The sequence below is a fragment of the Prionailurus bengalensis genome, chromosome C1 (assembly GCF_016509475.1).
Source record: "Prionailurus bengalensis isolate Pbe53 chromosome C1, Fcat_Pben_1.1_paternal_pri, whole genome shotgun sequence".
NCBI classification, from domain to species: domain Eukaryota; kingdom Metazoa; phylum Chordata; class Mammalia; order Carnivora; family Felidae; genus Prionailurus; species Prionailurus bengalensis.
This window is the reverse complement of record NC_057345.1, coordinates 216,041,131-216,064,451: the sequence shown is the minus strand read 5'-3', so window position 1 is coordinate 216,064,451 and position 23,321 is coordinate 216,041,131. Positions and strand designations below refer to the sequence as shown.

General features: G+C 47.0%; 1 protein-coding gene and 1 non-coding gene across 4 annotated transcripts in view; both read right to left on the bottom strand.

Annotated features, from left to right (window-relative positions):
* Positions 1 to 20,078, bottom strand: part of ATG16L1 (autophagy related 16 like 1) — a 36,346-nt gene extending 16,268 nt beyond the window's left edge. The window contains exons 1-10 of one of the 3 annotated variants that reach the window (XM_043578201.1): positions 19,788 to 20,073; positions 16,000 to 16,093; positions 11,839 to 11,944; positions 11,036 to 11,109; positions 9,958 to 10,209; positions 5,720 to 5,785; positions 3,606 to 3,692; positions 2,897 to 2,953; positions 2,634 to 2,681; positions 1,879 to 1,981 (exon numbers count right to left, since the gene is read on the bottom strand). In XM_043578201.1, the coding sequence (XP_043434136.1) occupies positions 1,879 to 1,981; positions 2,634 to 2,681; positions 2,897 to 2,953; positions 3,606 to 3,692; positions 5,720 to 5,785; positions 9,958 to 10,209; positions 11,036 to 11,109; positions 11,839 to 11,944; positions 16,000 to 16,093; positions 19,788 to 19,902 (1,002 nt within the window). In that variant the 5' untranslated portion in view covers positions 19,903 to 20,073. Of the gene's footprint in view, positions 1 to 1,878; positions 1,982 to 2,633; positions 2,682 to 2,896; positions 2,954 to 3,605; positions 3,693 to 5,719; positions 5,786 to 9,957; positions 10,210 to 11,035; positions 11,110 to 11,838; positions 11,945 to 15,999; positions 16,094 to 19,787 lie in introns of all 3 variants that reach the window. The other 2 variants (XM_043578202.1, XM_043578203.1) reach the window with 2 other exon arrangements.
* LOC122482365 lies at positions 665 to 940 on the bottom strand. Its single transcript, XR_006297150.1, has one exon.
* Positions 20,079 to 23,321: the final 3,243 nt, after the last annotated feature.

Genomic DNA, 23,321 nt, shown 5'->3' with positions numbered 1-23,321 from the left:
CTGCTTTAAAGTGCTCCGGTAAAGTGTGTGGACGAGAGAGTAAGACTGGCAAACGTGGCTAACTAGAGCTGCCTGACAGATGATGGTACCGGAAGTTCTTTTTCTGGATTTGAAAATCTCTATACTTAAAAGGGAGAAAAAAAAAAAGACTGGAAAACACGGATTACAAGTAGTAGATCACTGGGGTGCCTGGGTGGCTCAGTCAATTAAGCATCTGACTCTTGATATGGACTCAGATCACGATCGTGTGGGTCGTGAGATCAAGCCCAGCGTCGGGCTCTGTACTGAGCACCGAGCCTGCTTGGGATTCTCGCTCTCTGCCCCTCCCCCTTTGTCTCTCAAAATAAATGAATAAACTTCAAACCAACCAAACAACCAACAAACAAGCCAAGTCATTAATCACTTGCCGAAAATATCATTTTGGGAAGACAGAATCTGTCACATTTGCTTGGGACTGAAAAAGATGCTTGAAATATTATCAGAAATATGACCATTAACTGATGGCGATAGAAACATCACTTTATTACTGTCTTACTATTATTCTCCCTGGTGATGACACCCCCACCTCAGCCCTTCTGAATTGCTGAAAAGCTGTAGGGGGACCAACCTTTTTTGCCTCCATGTGACTCCCTTCCTTTTCCTTCTTTATGCTTTCTACTTGGGAGGTCTCAGATTGAAAACTTGAGATCATGCACCATCACACCCATAGCTGCCACTCTTCAATCTCCTGCACGGCTGGTTCTGTCGGATTATTTGTCAGCTGTGAACTGTCCACTCTCAGAAACACACACTGACAGAATCCCAAACTATCAGCTGCTCCATTACCCCGTACACATGACTTAAATGTGACAGGAGGAAACAATGGGCTGCTGGGAGGTGAGGGCAGGGAAGGGGCTGTGATGTTTAGTGCAATCAGACCTTTTACCAATCATCACTGACCTCCACAGGGTGCCTAGGGCCTGTCAGGGAATCACAGGAGTGGAGGAGAAACCGAAGGGGTCTTGACTGTCTCAGTTCAACTCCTCATCGAGAGGGACACTCCCTTGACAACATACAAGGTGGTTAAACCACTCAACCAGTTTGCGGTGTGGAAACCTCCCGAGTTCCTCCTTATGCCTGGAACTGAAAGTTTCCCCCATATAAATTTCATCCCATTTTGACAGCCAGTCTTTCTCTACCCTGAAAGCGAGCTCCTCTAACTCACCCCATGCAATCCAAGAGTCAGCCCAGCTACCTGGGCCCTGCTCTGCCTTTCGGTCCCCACCAGCCTCCTGCCTGCTGGCCCTGAGCCAGGTACTCTGTGTTTCTCCAAGCTGGGCCCAGTGCTGCTCAATCACCCCAGTGGGGACCTAATTACTCCTCGGTACTAGCACCCAGCTCTGAACTACAGCTGACAGTCCGGCTATCGAGTGGCCTCTGCCCAGGACAGTCTCCTGCTTCCAACCTTACTCCTCCTAACAATCGCAAGTCACACGGGTTTGGGCAGATTCGTGAAGCAAATGGCTGCCCTCATCAACCTTCTAAAACAGACTACTGACCAGAATCTCCATTCTAGATGGAAGCCAACTGGTGACGACAATTACATGCATGACTGTAACTTCTCACCAACCCTAATCACTTCTCCCTTTTCCCATCTCTCATGTTACCAATTTCTCTCAGCCAGTCCTATATTAGAGAATGGTTACAATAAATCCTGCCCCCTGAACCTAAGCAAAATGTATCAATCCCTTCCTTCAGACAGAGCCAACAGGCGTAAGAGCTCGCTATTGCTACAAATAAAATGGTAAGAAACTTAGCTACAGCACAGAATGGATCCTTTAACTGTCAGGCTCTGTTACCATACAAAGCTTGCTGGGAGTGGGGTTAAACCATACTTACAAAGACACATATGGCGGTCGTTGGCACCCTCACTTCTTTACTAGAACCAGGATGAGTATCCACGTTATCCTGGGGAACTGGAAAGGAAGAGACAGAGCGCCTCCTAAGAAGTAACATAAAGGAAACTATTAGGACTGCACAGGGTTTAATGTCCACCAAACGCCCAGAAGGGCTTCACAGACGACTTTTGGCAGTAGCTTCTTCTCCCTCCTAGACTCTCCAAACCACAGAGTGATGCACCCGATCAGAAGCACCCTCACCCAAATGACACCCGGACAGATCTCCAGCACATACCTGTACTCTCCGGCTTGCTAACTCATGGACTCCAAAACCCAACACCGAAAAGCAATCCCAAACTATTGCTTCCCAGTCAATAAACTGCTACGAAACGTTTTCAACATATTGTAATTGCCTGCTCAGAGGGAGCTCATCTGTATTTTTGTAAGATGACTTCAAGGTGACATCTATGCCTACTTATAATCACCCTCAACGTACACCGTGGCCAAGGAGGAGTCGAATGCATGCCAAAGGAGAGAGGGAGGAGAGCGTGACTGCTGGGTAAAGAGCTCAACCTAGCGCCTGCTCAAAAGGGTGAAGCGCTCCTGGGAGCATGCACAGCGGCCTGGGTGCACATGCACATCCGACCATGGCGGGGAGGGGTGGGCGGTGGGGGATGGTGAAGCGGTGATCAGCACGATTACGATTATCAAGGAGCCACGCTCGCATGCCGGGCCAAGAGAGGGTAGTATTTTCACCTGGCAGCATCAGAAGAGTGATGTCCCAAAAGGGGAGACTCGGACAGACTAAAGGAAAGGCCAGAGATCAGCACGCAGCGGGAGTAAGATAAAGAAAATGGAGGAGAAAAGGAAGAAGCTAAGTGAAAAGCTGAAATTAAAGCATCTGTCTACTCAGCACCACTGAAATTTTGGTGTACATTTAAAATGGTGATAAATCCTACATAATACTTATGAATATCCACACACATTTAACAAGGAAAGGTGAAGGTTTTCTAACCTACCCAAAGATATTAGTGATAGAATCCAGAAGGCCTCCAGCAGGCTGCGAGAGTCGCTTACTAAAGAGGAGGGGAGCATAGGTTTAAACCTTAGAAACATTTTGCCCAAATCATTCATCAATAAAACACAGTCCACAAAAATAGACATCTGGGAGTATGTTTCCCATGGAGTCCCCAAACCCCAGCTGAGAAACCCTTCAGAGGAGCAAACCACCAGAAAACAGTGGGAAGGCAGGAGGGAGGACCTAGCTTCCAAGTTTTAAAAGAAACAAGGTTCCCACACATTAACTGTCCTGGAAATCGTGCTTTAGACAAGGACACAGTTAATCTGACCTCAAGGGGTCTGTAAATAACCAATCCCCACCCTTTCAGTTCTGCTCTAGCAAAGAGAAAAAATCCTGGAACCCAAGTAAGAAGTAAGCAGTCTGATCTGCCCAACAAGGTGTCCCTGTCCCTCCTGCAGAAAGCCACTACACTCTTTTCTGCCTCCCCTCACAGCTAGTGGCAGCACGAAGGGACAGCTTGTCTCCCATTAAGAGGTGACCTGAGGAAGACGGGGACACTCAGGAGCCTGCACGCTCCACGCCTAGGACGGGGGGCCAGGCGCTCCAGCGAGGGCCCTGGATGCATCAGGCTGCTCATGTCCTGGCCACAAATGTGCTGTCAGACTGTGGCTCGAGCTCTCCTCTCCCGGCCCACCCCATCCACTTACGTGGCCGCTCTGCTGATGGCTCGCACAGGAGAAGTCTCCTCGGCGTGATCAGAGGTTTCATCCACGATGACTTCAATGTCATCATCCCTGGAAAGAAAGGCAAGGGGCAGAGTCTCTGATTCTGCTCACCAGGAGCTCCGAGGCGAGTCCGCTCTACGAATGTCGTCACCATCGCCTAGTCACGGCCTGTGCGCCTCGGAGACAGCCAAGGGTTATCTGGCGGACCAGGGGCGGCCACACTCTGAACGTACTAAGAGAAACATTTAACCTGCTGAAATCAAATCCAGAATTGCAGCTGGAAATAACTTGAAAAGCGATCTTTTGATCCTGTGAGGTGTGAACGCAGCTCTCACTCAGCAGGCAACGACAATGGTTTAGTAAGTCTGCAACAACATGGCATGCCAAGGGACAGTCTTTCCAGAAGTCTGGCTCACAGCTGCAGGGCTCCCGCACACTGAACTGCAGTGCTCCCGATACAGTCCCGTGAGATGGGCTGAGCGGCACAGAGGACGGCCGGGGCAGGTATGGAGAACAAGAAAGAAAAGGGCAGTGTAGGCAGGAGGCCCAGGGGGACACGAAGGACTACTGGAAGAGCAATGAAATCAGCGGCTGCGTTACTATCGGGTTCAAATAGTGCTTTCATACTAAAAAACGGGAAAGCAAAATCTAAACCCAATTCATTTTTGACTCTGGGTATTTTGTGGTTGTGTTCAAACACTTGGTCCTTCTGACATCTTGGGAGTCAGTCTATCGCATGTCCCACAAGATAATCAAACCACAGAAAGGCACTGTTGTTTATCCCACTGGATACAAAGTGCCTCTGGAAGGCACTCCCCTCCCCTTCCTGGTTCAGGGGAAGGCAAGTAATTATTTTGGTCTTAATGACCTCCTGCCGAGTTGCAATCTTCACGGAGAAGTAAAGTCATAAAACCTAACAACCCAAGACTTTATCGCCTAGTATTTGGACTCCTTAGAACTTGAAAGCAAGATTTTTCCATGATTATCTGGATTATGTAAATATATACTTAACTTGTTACCAAGCAAATTAAACCAAGTCAAAGTAAATTCATTTTCCTTGGCTATTGATTTTAGGACTCCATGCAACTGACCCCAGTCTTGGCAGGGATGTCGGGAGACCAAAGGCAGGCCTGAAGAAAGAGAACAAGGCTGGCCTTTCTTTTCTTCGAGGTTGTGGGTTGGGGGAGTCACTCGTGTTCACACAAGGGCGACAACAGAGCAGCAAACGTGAGCTGACCCTATGTGAATACTTTCAGATACTACAACGTGAAGACACTCAGACGGTGCAAAGGCCCAGGGCCCTAAGAAAACACCAGGATGTGGCAACTGGTAATCGAAACCCTTCAAAGATAGACACGGCCTTTGACCCAGAAATCCTACTGAGTGGGAAGCACAGAGACTAAGAACAGGCCTCTATAGTCAGACACCCCTAGGTTAGGTTTGCTCAGCTCTGTTCTGTGAGATCCTGGGCAGTATGCGGGACCTGAGTCGTGTCACGCCCAGCCACCTCTTTATGCTGCAATCAGGAGGCAGCATAAACAGCCTCCATAAGCTGTCATTTCTAGGTCAATCATTTTTTGTTGTTTCTGGAAAAGCTGTCATTTCTAGGTCAATCATTTTTTTGTAGTTTCAGGAAAATACACTGCAGATTTATTTTCCACATCTGGGAGTACAGAAGAAATGTACATATTCTAAATCTAAAGCAGGGCCTCGGTATGAACACCTTTCTCCTACAGGAGTCACCAACCAAGACTGGAGAGCAAGAGATAGAACCCCAGCCCGGCAATACAGGGCAACAGGCCCGACGAGGGGTAGAAAATGGATCAAAGTGTCGAGAGGAAAGCAGCAGGCAGGCAGCAGTCACCTGTTCAGAGTGAGGGAAGTCAGACCTCGCGCTCATGGCTGATGAGGAGCATACACTAGAGGTGCCTCCTGGGAGGTAACGAGTAGGTTCTTATCGGCTCCCTTAAATCTTTTAGTTTTCTTTCCACTAATCCATAACACGGTTTTATAGAAATAAAAACATTACAAGGTCATTTAAAAAGAGTGAATCAAATTACTAACAGCACAGTTTTGACGGGAATATCTCTACTTACTGTTCAACGGGTAGAGGTTCCTTTGCCGCTTCTGCAAGCTCTTTCTGCAGCCGGGCTTGCCGCCGCCTATTAAAACAAAGCCCACTGGTTATATCTGCTTGAAGAAAGCATGGGGTTTCGGCTCTCCATAAACTTCTAGCTCTAATAACACATCTGAATATCCAGCGCATTTAAAATAACTGCCCTGGGGGGCACCTGGGCAGCTCAGTCTGTTCAGCGTCTCTTTTCAGCTCATGTCATGATCTGACGTTCTCGAACCCTGCGTCGGGCTCTGCGCTGACAGTGTAGGGTCTGCTTGGGGTTCTCGCTCTCCCTCTCAAAATAAACTAACTCAAAAATAAAATACAGTAACATAACTGCCCTGGGCAAAGCTACCAAAGTCCCAAGCCCACACCAGTAACATCAGTAAGGAACCCTATCTTAAGGGATTCCAGAGCAAAGCCCAGAAGAGGGATTATGTTCTTAGAGAAAGCAGTGAATGAACTGGCAAGGGAGAAGCCTGCCTGTCATGACCCGGGGCCTCTCAGGACATAAAGGCACACCAGGTTTATCCAGGGTTAGTGGTGGTCTAGAGCTGGCTTTCTGCAGCAATGTACCCAGAGCATGAATGGTAACAGTTAAGATTTACTTAGAATTTACTTCTGCTTGGCTTGGTATTATTACTTCCAGGTTTTAACTCATTTAATCGTTAACAATGCTTTGAAATTAAGCAGTATTTTACAGATAAGGAAACTGAGGTAGGAGATTCTTGAACTGTCAGAACGCACATGGCTTCAACTGACCAGGGCTGGACACAAGATGTCTCGGCTGCAGACAAAATTTAATGTGGTCAGCAGCTGAGTCCACTATTTCCTTTTCTCAGAACAATTCTTGTCTTTCCCCAAGTCCTAAATTCAAGATCTCCCTAACTTTTAACCTTGGCCTCGTTTTCTTTTCCACGGCGAGTTCATCTCTTGTGGTTTTTACCCTTTATGTGGAGATCCCCCAATGCAGAATTCTAACACTGCTATCAAGCCCCAGCCAAGAATCCTGCCGGAACTTCTCGTAAAGCTTCAATCACAGCGCTAATTCTCAAAACAGGGAAGAGTTCCCTAGGTAGCATATCTGAATCTTGGGAAGGGATGACGCTGCAGCTTAAGAAAGTGCATCACACTCTTAATTTTCTACCTGGAAGACGAGAACAGGACAAATGACAAACTTGAACAATTTCTTCTTAGCTGGAAGAGATACCTTTGAGGGAAACTGGGATGTCAGGGTGGGGTGTGTGACCCTCCTCTACTGGAAAGGCACCTGCTGCAAGCAAGGGACATAGGACAGACTGAGGGTCACAGGGAGGAGAGAACACCAGCAGCCCGGCCTTCATTAGAGGAGCCAAAAAGAAACGTCCTCCTTGGATACCCCCCGAGTGTGTGTGACACGGCAGCCGCTGTGCCTGACCATGAGGACAGACCTCAGCAGAGCATGAACAGCTACGTCAGAACATGGAACGGGCCACGCTATCAGGTAAACAAAGGCTGCTAGGAGGAGGACATCTAACCTGGGGATTGGCAGGAAGGAGGGAAAATTTCTAAGGAGTAAAGTCTAAGCAAAGTAATGAAAAGAAAGCCCGGGCCCTGCCTACGCAATCAGATGGTAATACCCCCGACAGCATATCCGCAGGAGGACATTCCAAAGGAAGGAACTAGAGCACACATGTAACATGCTCTCATCCCACTCTCAACCGAAGTCTGTATTATTCTCCCATCCGCTGTAATGACCAAGCTCCTCATCCCGCCTGCCTCTCCCTGGACAGGTGTTCAACGGGCAACACTATGACTTCCAGGCATCCCAGGGGAGCTCACCACCCTGAAGCTGCCTAAGGACTCCACAGCAGAGGCCGAGCTATTTTACTTAAAGTGAACACGGGGGCACCTGGCTCGCTCAGTCGCAGGGCATGTGACTCTTGATCCTGGGGCTGTAAGTTCAAGCCTCATGTTGCCCATGTTGGTTGTACATATTAAGAATAAAATCTTACAAAATCACTGTTGCACTATATGCTAACTAATTTGGATGTAAATTTTTAAAAAAATAAAAAATAAAACAAGTTAAAATTTAAAAAAAAATTAAAAAATAAAAACGAAATAAAAATAAAATCTTACAGGAAAAAAAAAAGTGTATGAGACAGAATCCAAAAGGACAGCTCAATTTTCTTAATGCAACAGAAACTTAAAGTTAGAAAATACAGGAAAGTATAAAATAAGAAAACAAAAGCCACATTCTCACCACCCAGAACTAAACACCATTAACAACATAATTCCTTTCAATCATCTGATTTCATTCGAATTTTAGATGTTCTATGAAAACACTTCCCATCCTGTTTTTAGTTGCATTAATTTTATCCATTTTCTCACATAACTAAGTATTCCTAAAACATGTATTTTTAGATGACTTTGTAAAATCCCACTGGAGGAAAATATCCCTATTTATTTCTCCCCCAAGGGCTCTAGTGCTTTTTCACTATGAGTAATGTGCCGTCACAAAACAACATCCGTGACCAAGTCTCCGTACCAGCTTAGGATAAAGCCCAAAAAGTGGGAACGCTTTTCAGGTCCTGCCCGGGTGCCCTTCGGGAGGTGGTGGAACGGGCTCACCACGAGAAACGTGAAGGCGCTTTTCGTCTCCTTCCCAAGCCCGTGGGGGCCAGATGGACAGACCACACTCGCTCGTGCTTTTGCGAACCCCCTGCACTTCCCACCTGTGCAAGGGCTCGCCTACTCCTTAATCCAATTCCATATCAGGAGATTTACTTGACAATCACATGTCCCATTGATTGCTTTTGTGTTCTCTGACTTTAAGAAATCTGAAAATTTTACACAGTCCACTTTTTGTTACTTTTAATGTTTAGAAAGTCCTCTTAGGAATTTTTCATACAATAGCAGATAACCAGGTTTTTTTACTTCTACTTCATGGTTTCAGTTTTTACATAGATTCTGAAATCTACCTGAATATGTTATTTGGTAGGAGTAACTATCACTATTACTCTTTAAGACCTTTTCCTATTTTCATTCTTTTAGATTATTAATGGGGGTTTTCAAATTCTAAACTACTGACCCAGGGCTTTAAAATCGTATGTTCCAAGCTCTGGTGAACACTAAGTGCTAGTTTTTCTCAGGGGATTTTCTTAGGCTTTCTAGGTGGATCAGCATGACCCCTCTCCCACCCCCACCCGCTGCTTCCAGTACCTTGCGTTCCGTGTCCTGGTTCTGATGTGTTAGGGACTCTGTGGGAATTTTCAACACACATTTCCCTCCACTGAGACGGACTCCTGGGGTCTGAGATGGGAGGCTTCCCTGTTAAGTACACCATCAGCTACCGGCTGCAGACAGGTGTTTTTATTAAAAGCTTCTGTTCCAAGTTTAAGGGTTTTTATCAGGACTAGGAACTGAGTCTGAACAAATGGCATTTTGGGGATCTACTAAAGTGGTCATACTGTTTACCATGCAAGGTGATAGACTTAACCGATCTCCTAATGAACCATCTTTTCATTCCTGGGATAAATCCTAGTAGGAAAAAAAAAGTACCAGTGAAATTTGAGATTTTGGAATTTCCCATCTATATTCATGCGAGATTAGATCGTACCCCTCTTGTATACTAGCCAGAACCTCATATGGGTCTGGACAGTTTTAATGAAGTTAGGGGTGAGGGAAATTCCAATCTTTTTTGAATTCTGCTTTACCTTATACTGTTCAAGAATTGGCTTTTCTGGGGCTCCTGGGTGGCTCAGTTGGCTAAGCATTCAACTTTGGCTCAAGTCACAATCTCATGGTTCATGAGTTCAAGGCCTGCATCAGGCTCTGTGCTGACAGCTCAGAGCCTGGAGCCTGCTTCGGATTCTGTGTCTCCCTCTCTCTGTCCCTCCCTTGCTCACACTCTTCTCTCTCAAATATACACATTAAAAAAAAAAAAAAAAGAGAAAGAATGAATCAGCTTTTCTCCTAGAAAACTGAAAGAAACTGGCAAAAACCGTACAGGCCAAAAACCCTTCTGGAAGGTAATCCTCTGCTCAGCCACAAAAGTGTTCTTATAAATGCAAATCTCTTCTATATCCACCACTGCTATTTCTAATTTGACTAGTGTTTTCTGACTGTCTCATCCTGTCCCCCATCATCAGAGCTACAGATTTAGGTTTTTTTGTTTTCAGAGAACTAGGCTCTACTTCCCCCAAAACGGAAACCACTAACAGTGGACTGATGTCTCACCTTGAATCCTTCTCATTCTCTGCATTGAGGCGGTTGGCTTCCTGGGCTTTCTCGGCCATCCATCTGGTGACCAGCTCCTGGTTCTCTTCAGTAGTTTTCCTCAGTTTCTCCTCCAAGGCAGTAAACGTGATCTGCAGGGCATCATACTCATCCTTCAGGGTCTGGTTGGCTCTTTCGAGGTCCTGAAGCTTACCACGCAGTTCTTGGCACTCCGTCTCCAGGTCAGAGATGGTCTGCAAGCACTCTGCAATTCTGAAAGCAGGACACAGAGAGGAGGAATGGCACCACGCGAGAGCCTTTGCCGGAGACCCTGGCCAGGTACGTGAGCATGGGCCGCCAACAATCACCTCAGCCAGCATACCTGGTGCCATGGAGGACTCTTACTTAGCCCAGCCCAGCCCAGCCCCAGTGGTTTCCAGGACAAGCCCATTAGGAGAGGAAATATGTAGGGTGAAATTCATCCAGATGATGAATGACTACAAAAGCAGGATCCCCAGAGGGAGCTTTGATGCCTAAAGTGGGGGCTTAAGAGGAGGTTGGAAATTCTGCACGTTCTATTGATTCTATCATTCATGGAGCAAAGATGCCTTTCTAAGCCTCTGGAGACCCGTGTCTGCAGAGAAAGGGAAAAAGGCACAGATGAAAGACAGGCTCCCCTCCAGCTCAAACGTCCTAGGACTGGGAATCCCAGGCTTCTCCCTGATCAAGGATAGTCCTGCCCACAAACTCATCCCTGATCCCAAGGGCCACACACTCACATATGCTGGCCGCATCTCCACCACAGAAGACACCGGCTGCCATATGCAGTGCCCACAGGGAGAGCCATGAATGCTTCAGGAACACTCCAAGGGCCAAGGGTACTTCCCAGGGGTGTGCTGGGAACCTGGGAGACCGAGGGCACTGTCCTTGCCTTTGTCTCCCTTAGAGCAGGTAGGCTGTGCATGCACAGAAATGACACTCTTGCTGAGCCCGGTGTGGCTCCCATCCACCAGCCATCACCGCCGGCCCCGCCCACCGGCCGACAATAAAAGGACAAGTGCAACCCATGACCAGTCCCAGAAGGGTCGCCTCTACTCACTTTGCTTCATTCATCTGCATCTCCCTATCCTTCTGCTGCATTTGGTTATTCAGGTCAATCACCAACTGAGCTAACTGGGGAGGAAAGAACACTTTCATCAGTGAGAGATTTCAGGACCTCAGCTGGAAACTAAACAACAGTGGATTACTCTAGAAAACATGCCCGTGGGATTCAGCCCAGGCACCAAGAAGAAACGAGCTAGGTGGCAGTGAGGAGCAGAGGGGTCAATGGGGACATTCATGGGAACGATGTGGGCTCCCCGCCTGCCGACAGCAGCCGTGGGCAGACGAGAAGTGCTACAGGTTCCCTCTGAGGACACCTGTCTGCACCCCCACCCCTGCTGGCCACCTTTTCAAACCCTTCAGCTGATAAAATGATCAACTGAGATGAACTGATAACTTTTTCTTTTTACAATTTGCCATCAGACCACCACCCAGCATAAACACAGCCCAGAACTTTTTCATTCTTTCTAATGAACTTTTCTGAAATTGCAGGGTTCACTCTCAAATGCTTTAGGAAGGTATTAGACCTTCGGTAGAACAAGCAGCAAGCTCTTTCCTTCGAGGTTTCTCCACTTATACCTGTCATGCCACCTGTGAGTGTGGCAACCAGCAGTTATCCCATGGGCTCACCCTTCTGCTGGTGGAGGGGAAGACCTCACCTTTCCCGATGCTGCGTTCTCAGAGACAGGCCGATGCCACAGGCAGCTGGGATGGCTGCTAATTCTAGTGTGCCTGCCCACCTGTTCCCCCACCACAGGGCCCGCACAGAGCAGAAGACAGATGGGGAGCGGCTATCGGTACCTCCCCACGTTTCTTGTGTAATTCAGTCAGTTCTTCTTGGTGTTTAATCCTCAGCTGGGCCATTTCTTGTAGCTGACTATCATTCCATGCACCGTCGTGGCCAGGACTAAATCCCCAAACCAGGAAGACGAAGAGAACGTGCAAAAAAGAGAGGAAAGGAAAAAAAAAAATCAGACCTCAAACCTCTTCGATCAGGCAGTGAACAGTAACTTCAGGATTTCAAACCTGCACATGACAACGTAGCCAGTAAAGCAGTTCAGTTCCTCCAAGCAATGGAGTTCTAGAAGGCAGGAAACATGAGACACTTGGTAAAATAAACCAGCCACAACCCAAACACTGGTCGTGTCAGGAACAAAGCATGGGTTCCAGATGAAGTTTAGGTAAATATGGAGAAGACAAGGTCCATTTGTGCCAGGCACTGACCTTAGAGCTGGAAGAAGGAAGTGAACACAAAGCTTTGCTCTCATGCAAGTGAAAAATTTTTTTGAGAGAGAGAAACAGATCGTGAGCAGGGGAGGGGCAGAGAGAGAGGGAGACACAGAATCCGAAGCAGGCTCCAGGCTCTGAGCTGTCAGCACTGAGCCCGATGCAGGGCTTGAACCCACGAACCCCGAGATTATGACCTGAGCCGAAGCTGGATGCTTGACTGAGCCACCCAGGCGCCCCCTTGTGCAACTGATAAACAGTTAAGAGCAGACAACAGACAAGTAAATACATGAAGTCAGATGGTCAGATGTGAAGAGAAACTAAGGGTAAAGAGGGGAACACAGCAACAGGGGTCCTGTTCTATATAGGGCACTCGAAGGCTTCTGGGAGGCAACACATGACTGCAGACTGGAAAGAAGTGAGGAGCAAGCTATGCAGCCCCCAGGGGCTGGAGCCTGACGCACAGAAGAAACGTCAAGTGTTGGAAAGGCTCGGAGGCAGTGGCACAACTGGTGTACTCGGGAGAGTGTGAGAGGAGCCCCGCGTGCAGGAGGGTAGAGAAGACGGTCAGGGAGGAGGTGGGGCCATCATGCAGTGCCTCCCAGGCCCCTCTTCGGACCCTGACTTTTCCTAGGCATGACTGGAAGCCACGGTCGTGCTGTGAACAGAAGAGTAACGTATGCTTTAAAAGCACAGCTATGGTTGCTGACTGCAGGGGGGCAGGGGTAGAAACAGGGAGATCAGTTAGCAGGCTGTTACACAGTCCAGCTCACGTCGAGGTGGTAGCAGCGGAGGGAGTGAGAGGTGGTCAGATCCTAGATCCATTCCGAAGAGAGTCCTTGGATTTGCCTTGGACTTGGCTGTGGAGTCTACGAGAAAGACAGCAGTCAATGAGGACTCCAAGGCGTTGGGAGCAACTGATAAAACACAGGTGCCACCTACTGAGATGGTTAGGACTAGGGGGGAAGCAGGCTTCGGGGGAGGCCTGAAGAGTGCGGTTTGGACACCCAAGCTGGTGTGTGGAGTGGAAACCGGGTGTCAGAGTCTGCACGTCACGTAAAGAGGTCCAAGCTCAAAGAGAGCAAGTAGAAGCTGTCAGCAAACAGATTATATCTGAAACCACAGAACTGAGTTCAGATTCTCTCAGGGTCAATGTGGTTTTGGAGACTTCACAAGGGTTTACATCCTCTCTCAGAAACAGCAGATGACTGAACTGTGGGCTTCCAGTTCAGGGCTGGGGTCTCTGTTGCAGCTACAGATGAGAACCATCAGATGATAGACGTTTAAACCATCACCCAGGAAAAGCACAAGATGGAGAAGAGGAAGATGCTGGAAAAGTAGGACACCAGCACCCAAAGGGAGGGGGGAGAACAGCCTCCTCTGTCTGCCCTGTAACAAACCAGAGGGAAAAGGGAGCAGCAGCATGACAGTCCCTCCTAACTTTACCCTTGATGTCTAAAGCTATTTCTATCACATGTTCTAAGCACATCCTAATACCTCATCCTTTGAGGCAACTTAATCCTTCCCCAATTTTAGCCCATGAAGTCGAAGCCAAGAGATTAGAAAGTGGAACACTTTACAAGAAACCATCCTAAACGAGGCAGAAAGACTAGAAATTATTTGTACTAAATCCTCTTATTTCAATGCAAAGCAATGTGCAATATGCAAATGTAAAACCAGTCCCTTCTTCTAGGACGCTAGCATCAGGCCACTCATTGTACCCCTCAGGTGATGCAGCTAGCTGACAAGGACTCCTGGGCAGCCATGGTCTAAAGCAGTGGTTCTCAGGGACACCTAATTACAGATTATGGTGGCCCTTACCACCCTCATCCCCGCACCCCCAGTTTCTGAAACGGTCAATCTGGTCGGGGGCCCAAGATTCTGCATTTCTGACAATTCTGCCAGATGCTGCGGTCCAGGAAGCATACACACACACAAAGACAGGACTGAACGACTTCTGGGCTGAGGAGTTTAATGTTAACCTATTCAGAAAGCAAAGGGATTAAAACACTTCAGAAGAGACTCAGATAATTGATCCAGATAAAGCTTTTTAAGCATGGGCTGTAGCGTTTTAAGAATAACTAGGATGAGACAGGCAGAACTTAAGGAGACAGAAGGCAGAAGGAAACAACCAGGCCCATCTTCTGCAAACACCCTTACGACACCATCAAACACCCCTTGAGCTAGTCTCCCCACCGGATGAAGGGACAGATGCATTAAGAGGCTGTGAGTGAAAAATGAGCATGCCTGAGTGGGTGACTACCAACAAGGAGGGGCAGGATACTGAGGGAAAAAGGAATCATAGATGACTTGTGGAAAATAAGAACACCATTAATAGAAACAAGGCGGTCAGGAGGAGAGGCTTGATTAGGGGCTCAAGTTTGTAGGAAAGGAAGGACCTCCAATTAAATTACCACTCCAGTGATAGTCAAAAGAATTACTGTGTATTTGTTTACTGCACCTTTCCAAACAAATAAGCTTGGCTGACCAATAAAGAATAAAGAAGTATAATCACCCAGAATCTAACTACATAGAAACAAAGTATTGCAAGTTTTCAGTTGACTGAATTTAGATGAAAAAGGTAAAATGGCATTTTCTACACCTAAAATTGACCAGAACATTGCAACTAATATTGTAAATACTACAGTAGCCCCCCCTCCGCTCACGCCCGCCCCCCACCCCCACCCCGGCCACAGTCAGGCAGGATCTCTTGAATTTATTATTAAGCAAGGACAAACCCTGGGCTGGGCCATCTGTTCCTCTTGCCCACTCTGGTGTGCTGGGAGACCATCTTGTGAAATGAGGAAACATGGATGGCAGATGGTTATACAGCAGATTTAGCTACAGAGATAAATAAATTCAGCCACACCTCACATTTCTGGGTTTTAAAAAAATCGCTGAATTACTACCAACTTGTTTTTGTTGGTAAATGTTAACGGATAGGCAAAAAAGTATATAGATTTTAGAGCAATAATGGGAACTATTCCCATACAAACTCTCATATGTAATATGCAAACGTGATAAACATGGAAAAAATAATAACACTACAGAATGATTCTATGGTAAACTGCTTTTGCTTAAGTCTGGCTATTAGATTTTCTTGGACCTTACCCCCCAAAAAGAAATACAGTTTACATGAATAACCCAAGTAAACATATCAAACTTCCCATTGTGAACACATATTTGCATGTTTAATGAAACAACTTACCCTTTCTGTTAAAATGCAGGTTTCTCCTAATCTTTCTTAAAAAAAAAAAAAAAAAAAAAAGCTTGTTGCCACCAGCTAGCTTAATTTCACACTCTATTAAAATATGTTGAAATCCACCGAACTAAAAAGGATCAAATAGACCTGTACTATATACGAAGCACTTTATATGTTTATGCACCAGGATATAATCCAGTATTAACAAGATTCGTGTAAATCTGCTCAAGAATGCTTACTGATGTGATTATTCAGAAAAAGTGGACCCCGAGGCCGAAGAAGGAATTGGCACAGTTACCTGCCTTGAGCAACTTCTCAAGCTCACAGCACCTACTGCTAAGCCTTCTGGGTGGGCATATACCTTCAGAAAAGAATTTTAGGTACTTGGCTTCAGAAGTTCGTATTTGAAAGGAGCAGACACAAACTGGAGCACAGACGCGGTATTCTGTTTGCCTCTAAACGGGCAGTGACAACTAAACGCAGACACGTTTCTGCTGAAGAGACACAAGCGATACAGGATAGTTCCAAAATACCTTATCTCATGCCTGTTGGGGACGTCATGCTTTTCAGCTTGTAGCTTATGGGCCAGCACTGAATGAAGATCTGACTTTTCTAGCAACTTGTTATCTGTTAAAAAAGAGAAGAAAAAAATTTTTAACGGTGCACACCTTATTACTACTTATTATCCTATAAAGATCTGGACCAAAAAAACAACCAGAAGACTAGATAGGTTTCATTTTCAAGAGGCCTCAAAGTCCTAGGTACTGCACTTTGACAGCAATGGTAGCAACCATTCAACACCCAGGAACATACGCTCCTTCGATGCTTCTTGGCCTGAGCATGAGCAACCCAGTCAAAGGAACCCGTGGAAACTTCACTGCAAGAATGTCCCCCACTTACCTATTTTTAAGCATAGGAGTAAAAAAATAAAACGAGACAAAAACCACAACCAAATACAATGGAAAAATGACACGTTACACACCTCTAAGCAATGCGAAACAGCTTTACCGTATTATTACCTTTGGAAAATTTAATTTTTAGATCTGGGCACTAGAGATACAACTATGAAAAGTCCTTGACCTCAAGGAGCTCAAGTATAACAGAGGGTCAAGCATAAAAGGGAACAGAAGAGTGATCTTCCCTCATTTGCCTGGGTGGTTTTACGGGTGAAGATGGTGGAGTCCAGGCAGGAGGGCAGGCAGTTATCTGGTTAAAAAATGAAAACTTGGAGCCAGCCAACACATGAACGAGCAGAATGAAAAATTCAGACCTTTTCTTACTGGCAGTGGTGAATTAACAGATTTGAAAAGCAGGCTGTGACATGAAGATTTACTAGTAAGAAGTCAAAGATTATCCTGAAATTCCTTGCTCAGGCGACTGGCTGCAAGATGCTAACGTGTCAAGAACACACGAGTGGAGAACTTAAGAGAGAAACTGAGTTTTCTTTCTGAAAAGTAACAAAAGTGACAGGAAGCATGGCGCAGGAATTCAAATGACAAGTAGTTAGGAATGACAGTCCACGGGGACTAGCAAGAGGGGAAGGGGCACTGAGCAGAACAAGAGATTGATCGTGGGACACTTGCAGAATAGCTACATTTGATGGGGGTTGTCACAAATCCTACAAGTGTGAGATCAGAACCGCTCTAGAACAAAATTTCGATACGGTTCGTGCCAGTGAGTACTCCTGTCGGAAGGGCTTATCTTTCTTCTAAAAGAGTCTTGAGCCCCACTTCTCCTTTACATGTGGAAAATGGAACTCCTGGACAGAAACAGAAATACTCTTGGTCTAGATTAATTTCATCCATCAGTTCAACAGAACATGGAAATGTGATTGCAACCTTGGGTGTTCACTCACATCAAAGGGCTCTAATAAGGTCTTTAAAGTGTCACACCAGAGCTGGGTGCCCTGGGATCGTCAGGTCTTAAAAAGGACAGGAGGCATTCCAGAGGAATCCTGCTTGAAAGTTCTTCGCACTAAAGAGAAGGATCCAGGGGCACCTGGGTGGCTCAGTCGGTTGAGCAGCCGACTTCGGCTCAGGTCATGATCTCACGGTCCGTGAGTTCGAGCCCCGCGTCGCGCTCTGTGCTGACAGCTCAGAGCCTGGAGCCTGTTTCAGATTCTGTGTCTCCCTCTCTCTGACCCTCCCCCGTTCATGCTCTGTCTCTCTCTGTCTCAAAAATAAATAAACGTTAAAAAAAAAAAATTAAAAAAAAAAAAAAAAAAGAGAAGGATCCAGCTGAGGGAGAGCTGCCACCTGTCCCTACAGTCTCTTTTCATCTTTCTCTTTAGGCTCAGGCAGGAACTGAACTTGACTGGCCTGGGAAGGCAAGAAGGAATGGAAGGTGTTCCACAGGCAAACTGGAAGTGACCTCCCCAATGTCCAAGAGAAAAACTTAACAGGCAAAGGTTGTCTTGCTCTCCAGCCCTCTAACTACCTCTCATCTCAGTCGGGGCTCCTAGCCCCTCAGGCACGCGCTACTGACTACAGCTATTTAATGATGGGTTCCCTCTCCAGGATGGTCTCCTTCCGAGTTTCCTCCTACATCCCCCCCACCCCACCGAAATGTCCACTGTCAATGCAGAAAAACCATTCGATCTCTGTCAGTACAATTACAAGCAACTTCTGTTTATGGGCTATTATTATGTAGATGGCTTTCAAAGCACTCACACACACACAGTTTTTATGAAGCAGACAGGGCAAGCTTCACCTGCATTTTATAGATGCAGCAAACCAGACCCAGAAAGGTAAGTGAAAAGTTCAGCAAGGGGTGGAGTCAGACTTCCAGTCCCATGTGACCTTCGGTATGTGTTAGCTTTTAAGATTAAGCATTCAATAAATACCTGACCACCTGAATTTATGTGACCCACGTGCATTTGACTTGGAAGGGTTTCCTGTGCTTCTGGTAGCCACATCTCTTAGGGTAAAAGGAATTCGCACGACAGCACATCACCTCTCTTTCCTTCCCATCTTTTTTAAGAGGGTGGATTCAGCGAAAGCGAGGAAGGGTCATTTCTTGGGGGCTCCAGCGAGAAAAACAAAATGCAGGGGCTCCTGGGTAGTTCGGTCGGTTAAGCATCTGACCCGCTCAGGTCATGATCTCACGGTTCGTGAGTTCGAGCCCTGCGTCGGGCTCTGTGCTAACAGCCCCGAACCTGGAGCCTGCTTCAGATTCTGTGTCTCCCTCTCCCTCTGTTTCTCCCTCGTTCATGCTCTGTCTCACTCTCTCAAAAATAAGTAAACATTAAAAAAAAAAAAATTTTTTTTAATGCAAAAGTTAGGACCCATCACATCCGTGTTCAAATCCAGACTCCAACACGAATCTGCATGCCTCCCCAAAGAAATACTTAATCTCTCTTAGCCTGGGTTTCCTAAGGCAACACTAGGACCTGCCTCATAGAATTTTCAAGAAGATAAAGTGAAATAACACATACCACACATTTACCACAGCACTCAAACTAGCCCACATATGAGAAATACTTGGGGAGCACCAAAAACCACTCACTCCCCTGTCCCACCCTAAATACTGCAATTTAATCGGTCTGGGCTTTTTAATTCTTAAAAGATCCACGTCATACCAACGTGCACATAAGATAGGGAACCACTGATCTAGCACAGTCAGAATTCAATATCTCTATCGCTTTGAACCTCATCATCGACATTAACTCCAGACTTTTCTCCAAAGGGCAGATGGAACCATAGGACTGAAAAGGGCCCATTTCTTCCCCCAAATGTGTCATCAGTTAGGTAAAATTGGGAAGGGGGGCAAAGAAACGCTCATTAGGACTCATCTAAGGGTACAAACACTTTTGTCCTCAAAGTGCAGAGGGGTGGAGAGAGGAGGAATCCACCTCTTCCATATTGAAGTTTTCAGTAATAGTAAAGACCACAACGTCCCACCTAAACAGTAAGACTCAAAAACCTGTAACAGTTAAAGAACACCGAGGTGGAGTAAAGACAAGAGGTCTGAGGACTCCAAGGCTGAACATTTCATTACACTAAGAGGACAACATTAGTTGTGCGAGTTAAGGCTTAAAGACGGTGACCGTTTCATAACACGAGGCCCGAAACGGGCCGTTTCCGGAGCCTATTCAAGTACACAAAGCGCGGCTGCTGGATTTCCAAGCACAGGCACGAACGGTGCCTGCCCCTGGAGAACACTCAGTTTAGTAGGGAAACCGTCTACAGTGAAAGAGAATAAGATCCAAAAAAGGGTTGGGGCGGCCACAAGGCGCGCGGGCGTCGCCAGGGCTCGGCCTCGGCTTCCCGCCGGCTCTTGTGGGGCCCCGCCCGCCCACTCCCCGCACCCGCCCGCCGCTCACACTGCAGGATGATCTCTTCAAATGCCTGCCTCTGCAGCCGGTCCCGCCGCCTCAGCTCCTCCGAAATGTGGCGCTTCCAGCGGGGGAAGTCGGCGGCGCGGAGGCCCGACGACATTTCGCGCGCTGTCGCCCCGGCGCCTCAGCACCGCCAATGCGAGCGGGGACTGGCGGCCGCAGCCCGCGGCATGGGGCGACTAGCCGGCGCGGGAAGGCCGGCGGCCCGGCGCTCGCTTCCACACACAGGCCGCCCCGAACGCCGTCCGGGACGGTCTTCCGGCTCCTGCAGGAAATGGTTTGAATCTGGGCCGGAAGACCCGCCTCCTCACCCGACGCCTTACGCCACACGCACGCGCGAGGCCGATGGCGGCGCGAGGCGCTGGGTATTGACGCCCTCCCGAGGCCGGAAGAGCAGGGAGCAGGGAAGCGGCCGCTGGGAGGCGTGCGGGCTACGCTAGAAGTTCAGCTGCGGGCGGGAAGGAGACCGGGAGGGTGCCGCCCGCCAGTTTAAGTTAACTTCTCTGCCTCCCCCCCGCCCCCCGCCCCGGGATTTATATTTTTCTTGGCCTGCCTCCCTTTTCTTCATCGCGTCGTTTACAAGCAGAAGTGGGAGCCACTCCCCACTTAGTAGCTGAGTGACTGTAGATGAGCGGCAACCTCGCTAAACCTCAATTTCTTAATCTGTAAAACGGGGACCCTGCTGATATCCACCTCACAGGGTTGCCGTGAGGATTAAAAGGAATAACCTATGTAATGCAGTGTGCACCGTACTGTACCTGGTATATTGCAAGCCTAACTTCACCTACACCGCCGGTATCTTCCAAGGCCTACCCAAAGTCTGGCTGCGCTATACTTTAGCAAGCGTGTCCCGTTGCCCTTGGGAACTTTTTTTTTTTTTTTTTTTTTTTTACAACGAAGACATGGAATGCAAAGAACGGTTAAAGAAAAATGTAAATAGATTGGCTATGTTAAAGATTAGAAGCCTAGAAATTATCTATGATCTAACAGTAAATGGGTTCTTAGAAGATAATCTAAGGGTGCGGAGTGCAAACAAGGGGAAGAGGCCAGTTTGCCAGTAGGTACTGAAAATGGTCAGTGGAAGACAGTTTCTTGAGAAGATGGCATCTGTCAACTCAGAATGGAAGTGGCCTGTAATAGAATCGTCTGAGCTTCATTTGCCTTTAACAAGTTAGCGAATTTACTGCATGAAATGGAATTGGACAAAATAGGAGGCCAGGGGAGAGGAAAGGAGTATCAGAACCGGGCTTCTCTTCCAATGTCTTAAGTCCAGTGGAAGCTCCTTCAGAGACAGATAAAAAAGCCTTTCCTGTGGAGCCCGGGAGTAGCTCAGTCAGGCTTCTACAGCCTTGTTAGAGATACTTCATCGGCAGTCAGCACTGAGTGATCTGAATTTGTGGAAAGGACAAGGAAGAAGCAGAAATAGAAGGAACTTTCTCACATGCTGAGGAAAACGAGAGAGCAGTTTTCTGAAAGTCACCAAAAATGCCTCCAAATGTAACAGTGGTACTAACCTCAAAAGACCATAGCATCACAAAGCATCAAATCTTGACAGTTGAATGTGCTTATTTTCCAGATAAGATTATCATCAAAACATGTTAACAAGTTTGCAGAAACAGCAATTCCACTTGTAGAAATTTGTGTTACATATTTGGACAAATGTCCATATATAAAAACGTCTTTCACAGCATTGTTCATAACTGGAAAATTGGAAACGATCTGTATTTTCAACAACAAGAGCTGGGTTAAATAAGTGTGTACTTATTGTTCAAAAAAATGTCGCTGGGACACCTGGGTGGCTCAGTTGGTTAAGCGTCCGGCTCTTGGTTTTGGCTCAGGTCATGGTCTCACAGTTCGTGGAATCGAGTTCTGAGTCGGGCTCTGCTCTGAGCGTGCGGAGCCTGCTTGGGATTCTCTCTCCTCTCCCTGTCCCTCCTTCTGATCATGCATGCATGCACACTCTTTCTCTCTCAAAAGAAATAAACTTTAAAAGAAGTCCCCGATAAAAACAGTGTATGGTATAAATCCGCTCTGTGTAAGTAAGTGCATCCCTGGCTCCTCACAGGCAAAACTTGTCAAATGCGTAGAAGGTATAATTTCTAAACTAAGGATACTAAGCTCTGCTAGGTGTGCCCTCTCCCTAACTCACCAGCTTTATCTGGTACACACTTCAGCCTGCCATTCACCATACTTCCTCCCACAGGAGGGCCTTTGGATTTATGGCGCTCGTGTTATGCACACTCTTCCCTTCTGATTTCTCTGAGTTGATTCCTAGGAGTTAATCCTCAGCTCAGTAATCACTGCCCCAAACTTCCAATAACAGACCTTCACAACCAGGTCAGGTCTCCCTACACACACACCTCTCCTTTAATTATTATTATTTTTTAATTTTTTTTTCAACATTTTAAATTTATTTTTGGGACAGACAGAGGCAGAGCATGAACGGGGGAGGGGCAGAGAGAGAGGGAGACACAGAATCGGAAACAGGCTCCAGGCTCCGAGCCATCAGCCCAGAGCCTGACGCGGGGCTCGAACTCCCGGACCGCGAGATCGTGACCTGGCTGATGTCGGACGCTTAACCGACTGCGCCACCCAGGCGCCCCTCACACACCTCTCCTTTATAGCAGTGATCACAGTTGGAGCTTTTTTATATAATGATACATATTTATATCATTACTTGACGAAGACGTGTCTTCCAGACTGTAACCTTTGAGGCAAGAGCTGTGTCTCTTTTTGCTCAACATCATAGCCAGCAAGAGCAGGAAGCTTGTTATGTATTCGGTGCTCAGTAACTGCTGTTTAATCATTGAGTGGAATACATGAACATGCTGAGAGTACTAGCTCTGGGGAGTGGCGTTGCTGGTGTTGTTTTTTCTTTGAGTAGAGTTGACACATTTTTTGTTTTATTATGTTTTTTCTATGTCTTATGTGTTTTCTAATTATTCCACATTACACCTGTACTTCGTATGCAAGAAAAAGCTATAGAAATGAACACACGTGTACAAAACCATTTCTTCCTCAAGATGTACGTAAAACATCCCAAGATTCTTGTCGTCGTGGGTTAAGCAGCGCATATTTGCTCACGGAATGGAAGAGGCATCATTCACCGAAGAACTTTCTTTGTGTAAGGTTTAGTATCACCGAAGGAAAGTACCACTAGACTTAACGTAACAGCATGTCCACTGTTAAAAACTTCCCGCAGGGGCGCCTGCGTGGCTCAGTCGGTTAAGTGCCTGACTTCGGCTCGGATCATGATCTCGTGACTCGTGGGTTCGAGTCCCGTTGGGCTCTGTGCTGACAGCTCAGAGCCTGGAGCCTGCTTCGGATTCTGTGTCTCCCTCTCTCTCTCTCTGCCCCTCCTCCACTCATTCTCTCCCTCTCCCTCTCTCTCAAAAATAAACAAAAAACATTAAAAATAAAAACCCTTTCCAAAGACTTTCACCTTAACCATCAGCCTGTACACCTCACCTGGGAGGTCCTCTAGTGCTGCCCCAATCCTGAGGACTTCCAAGTCCAACT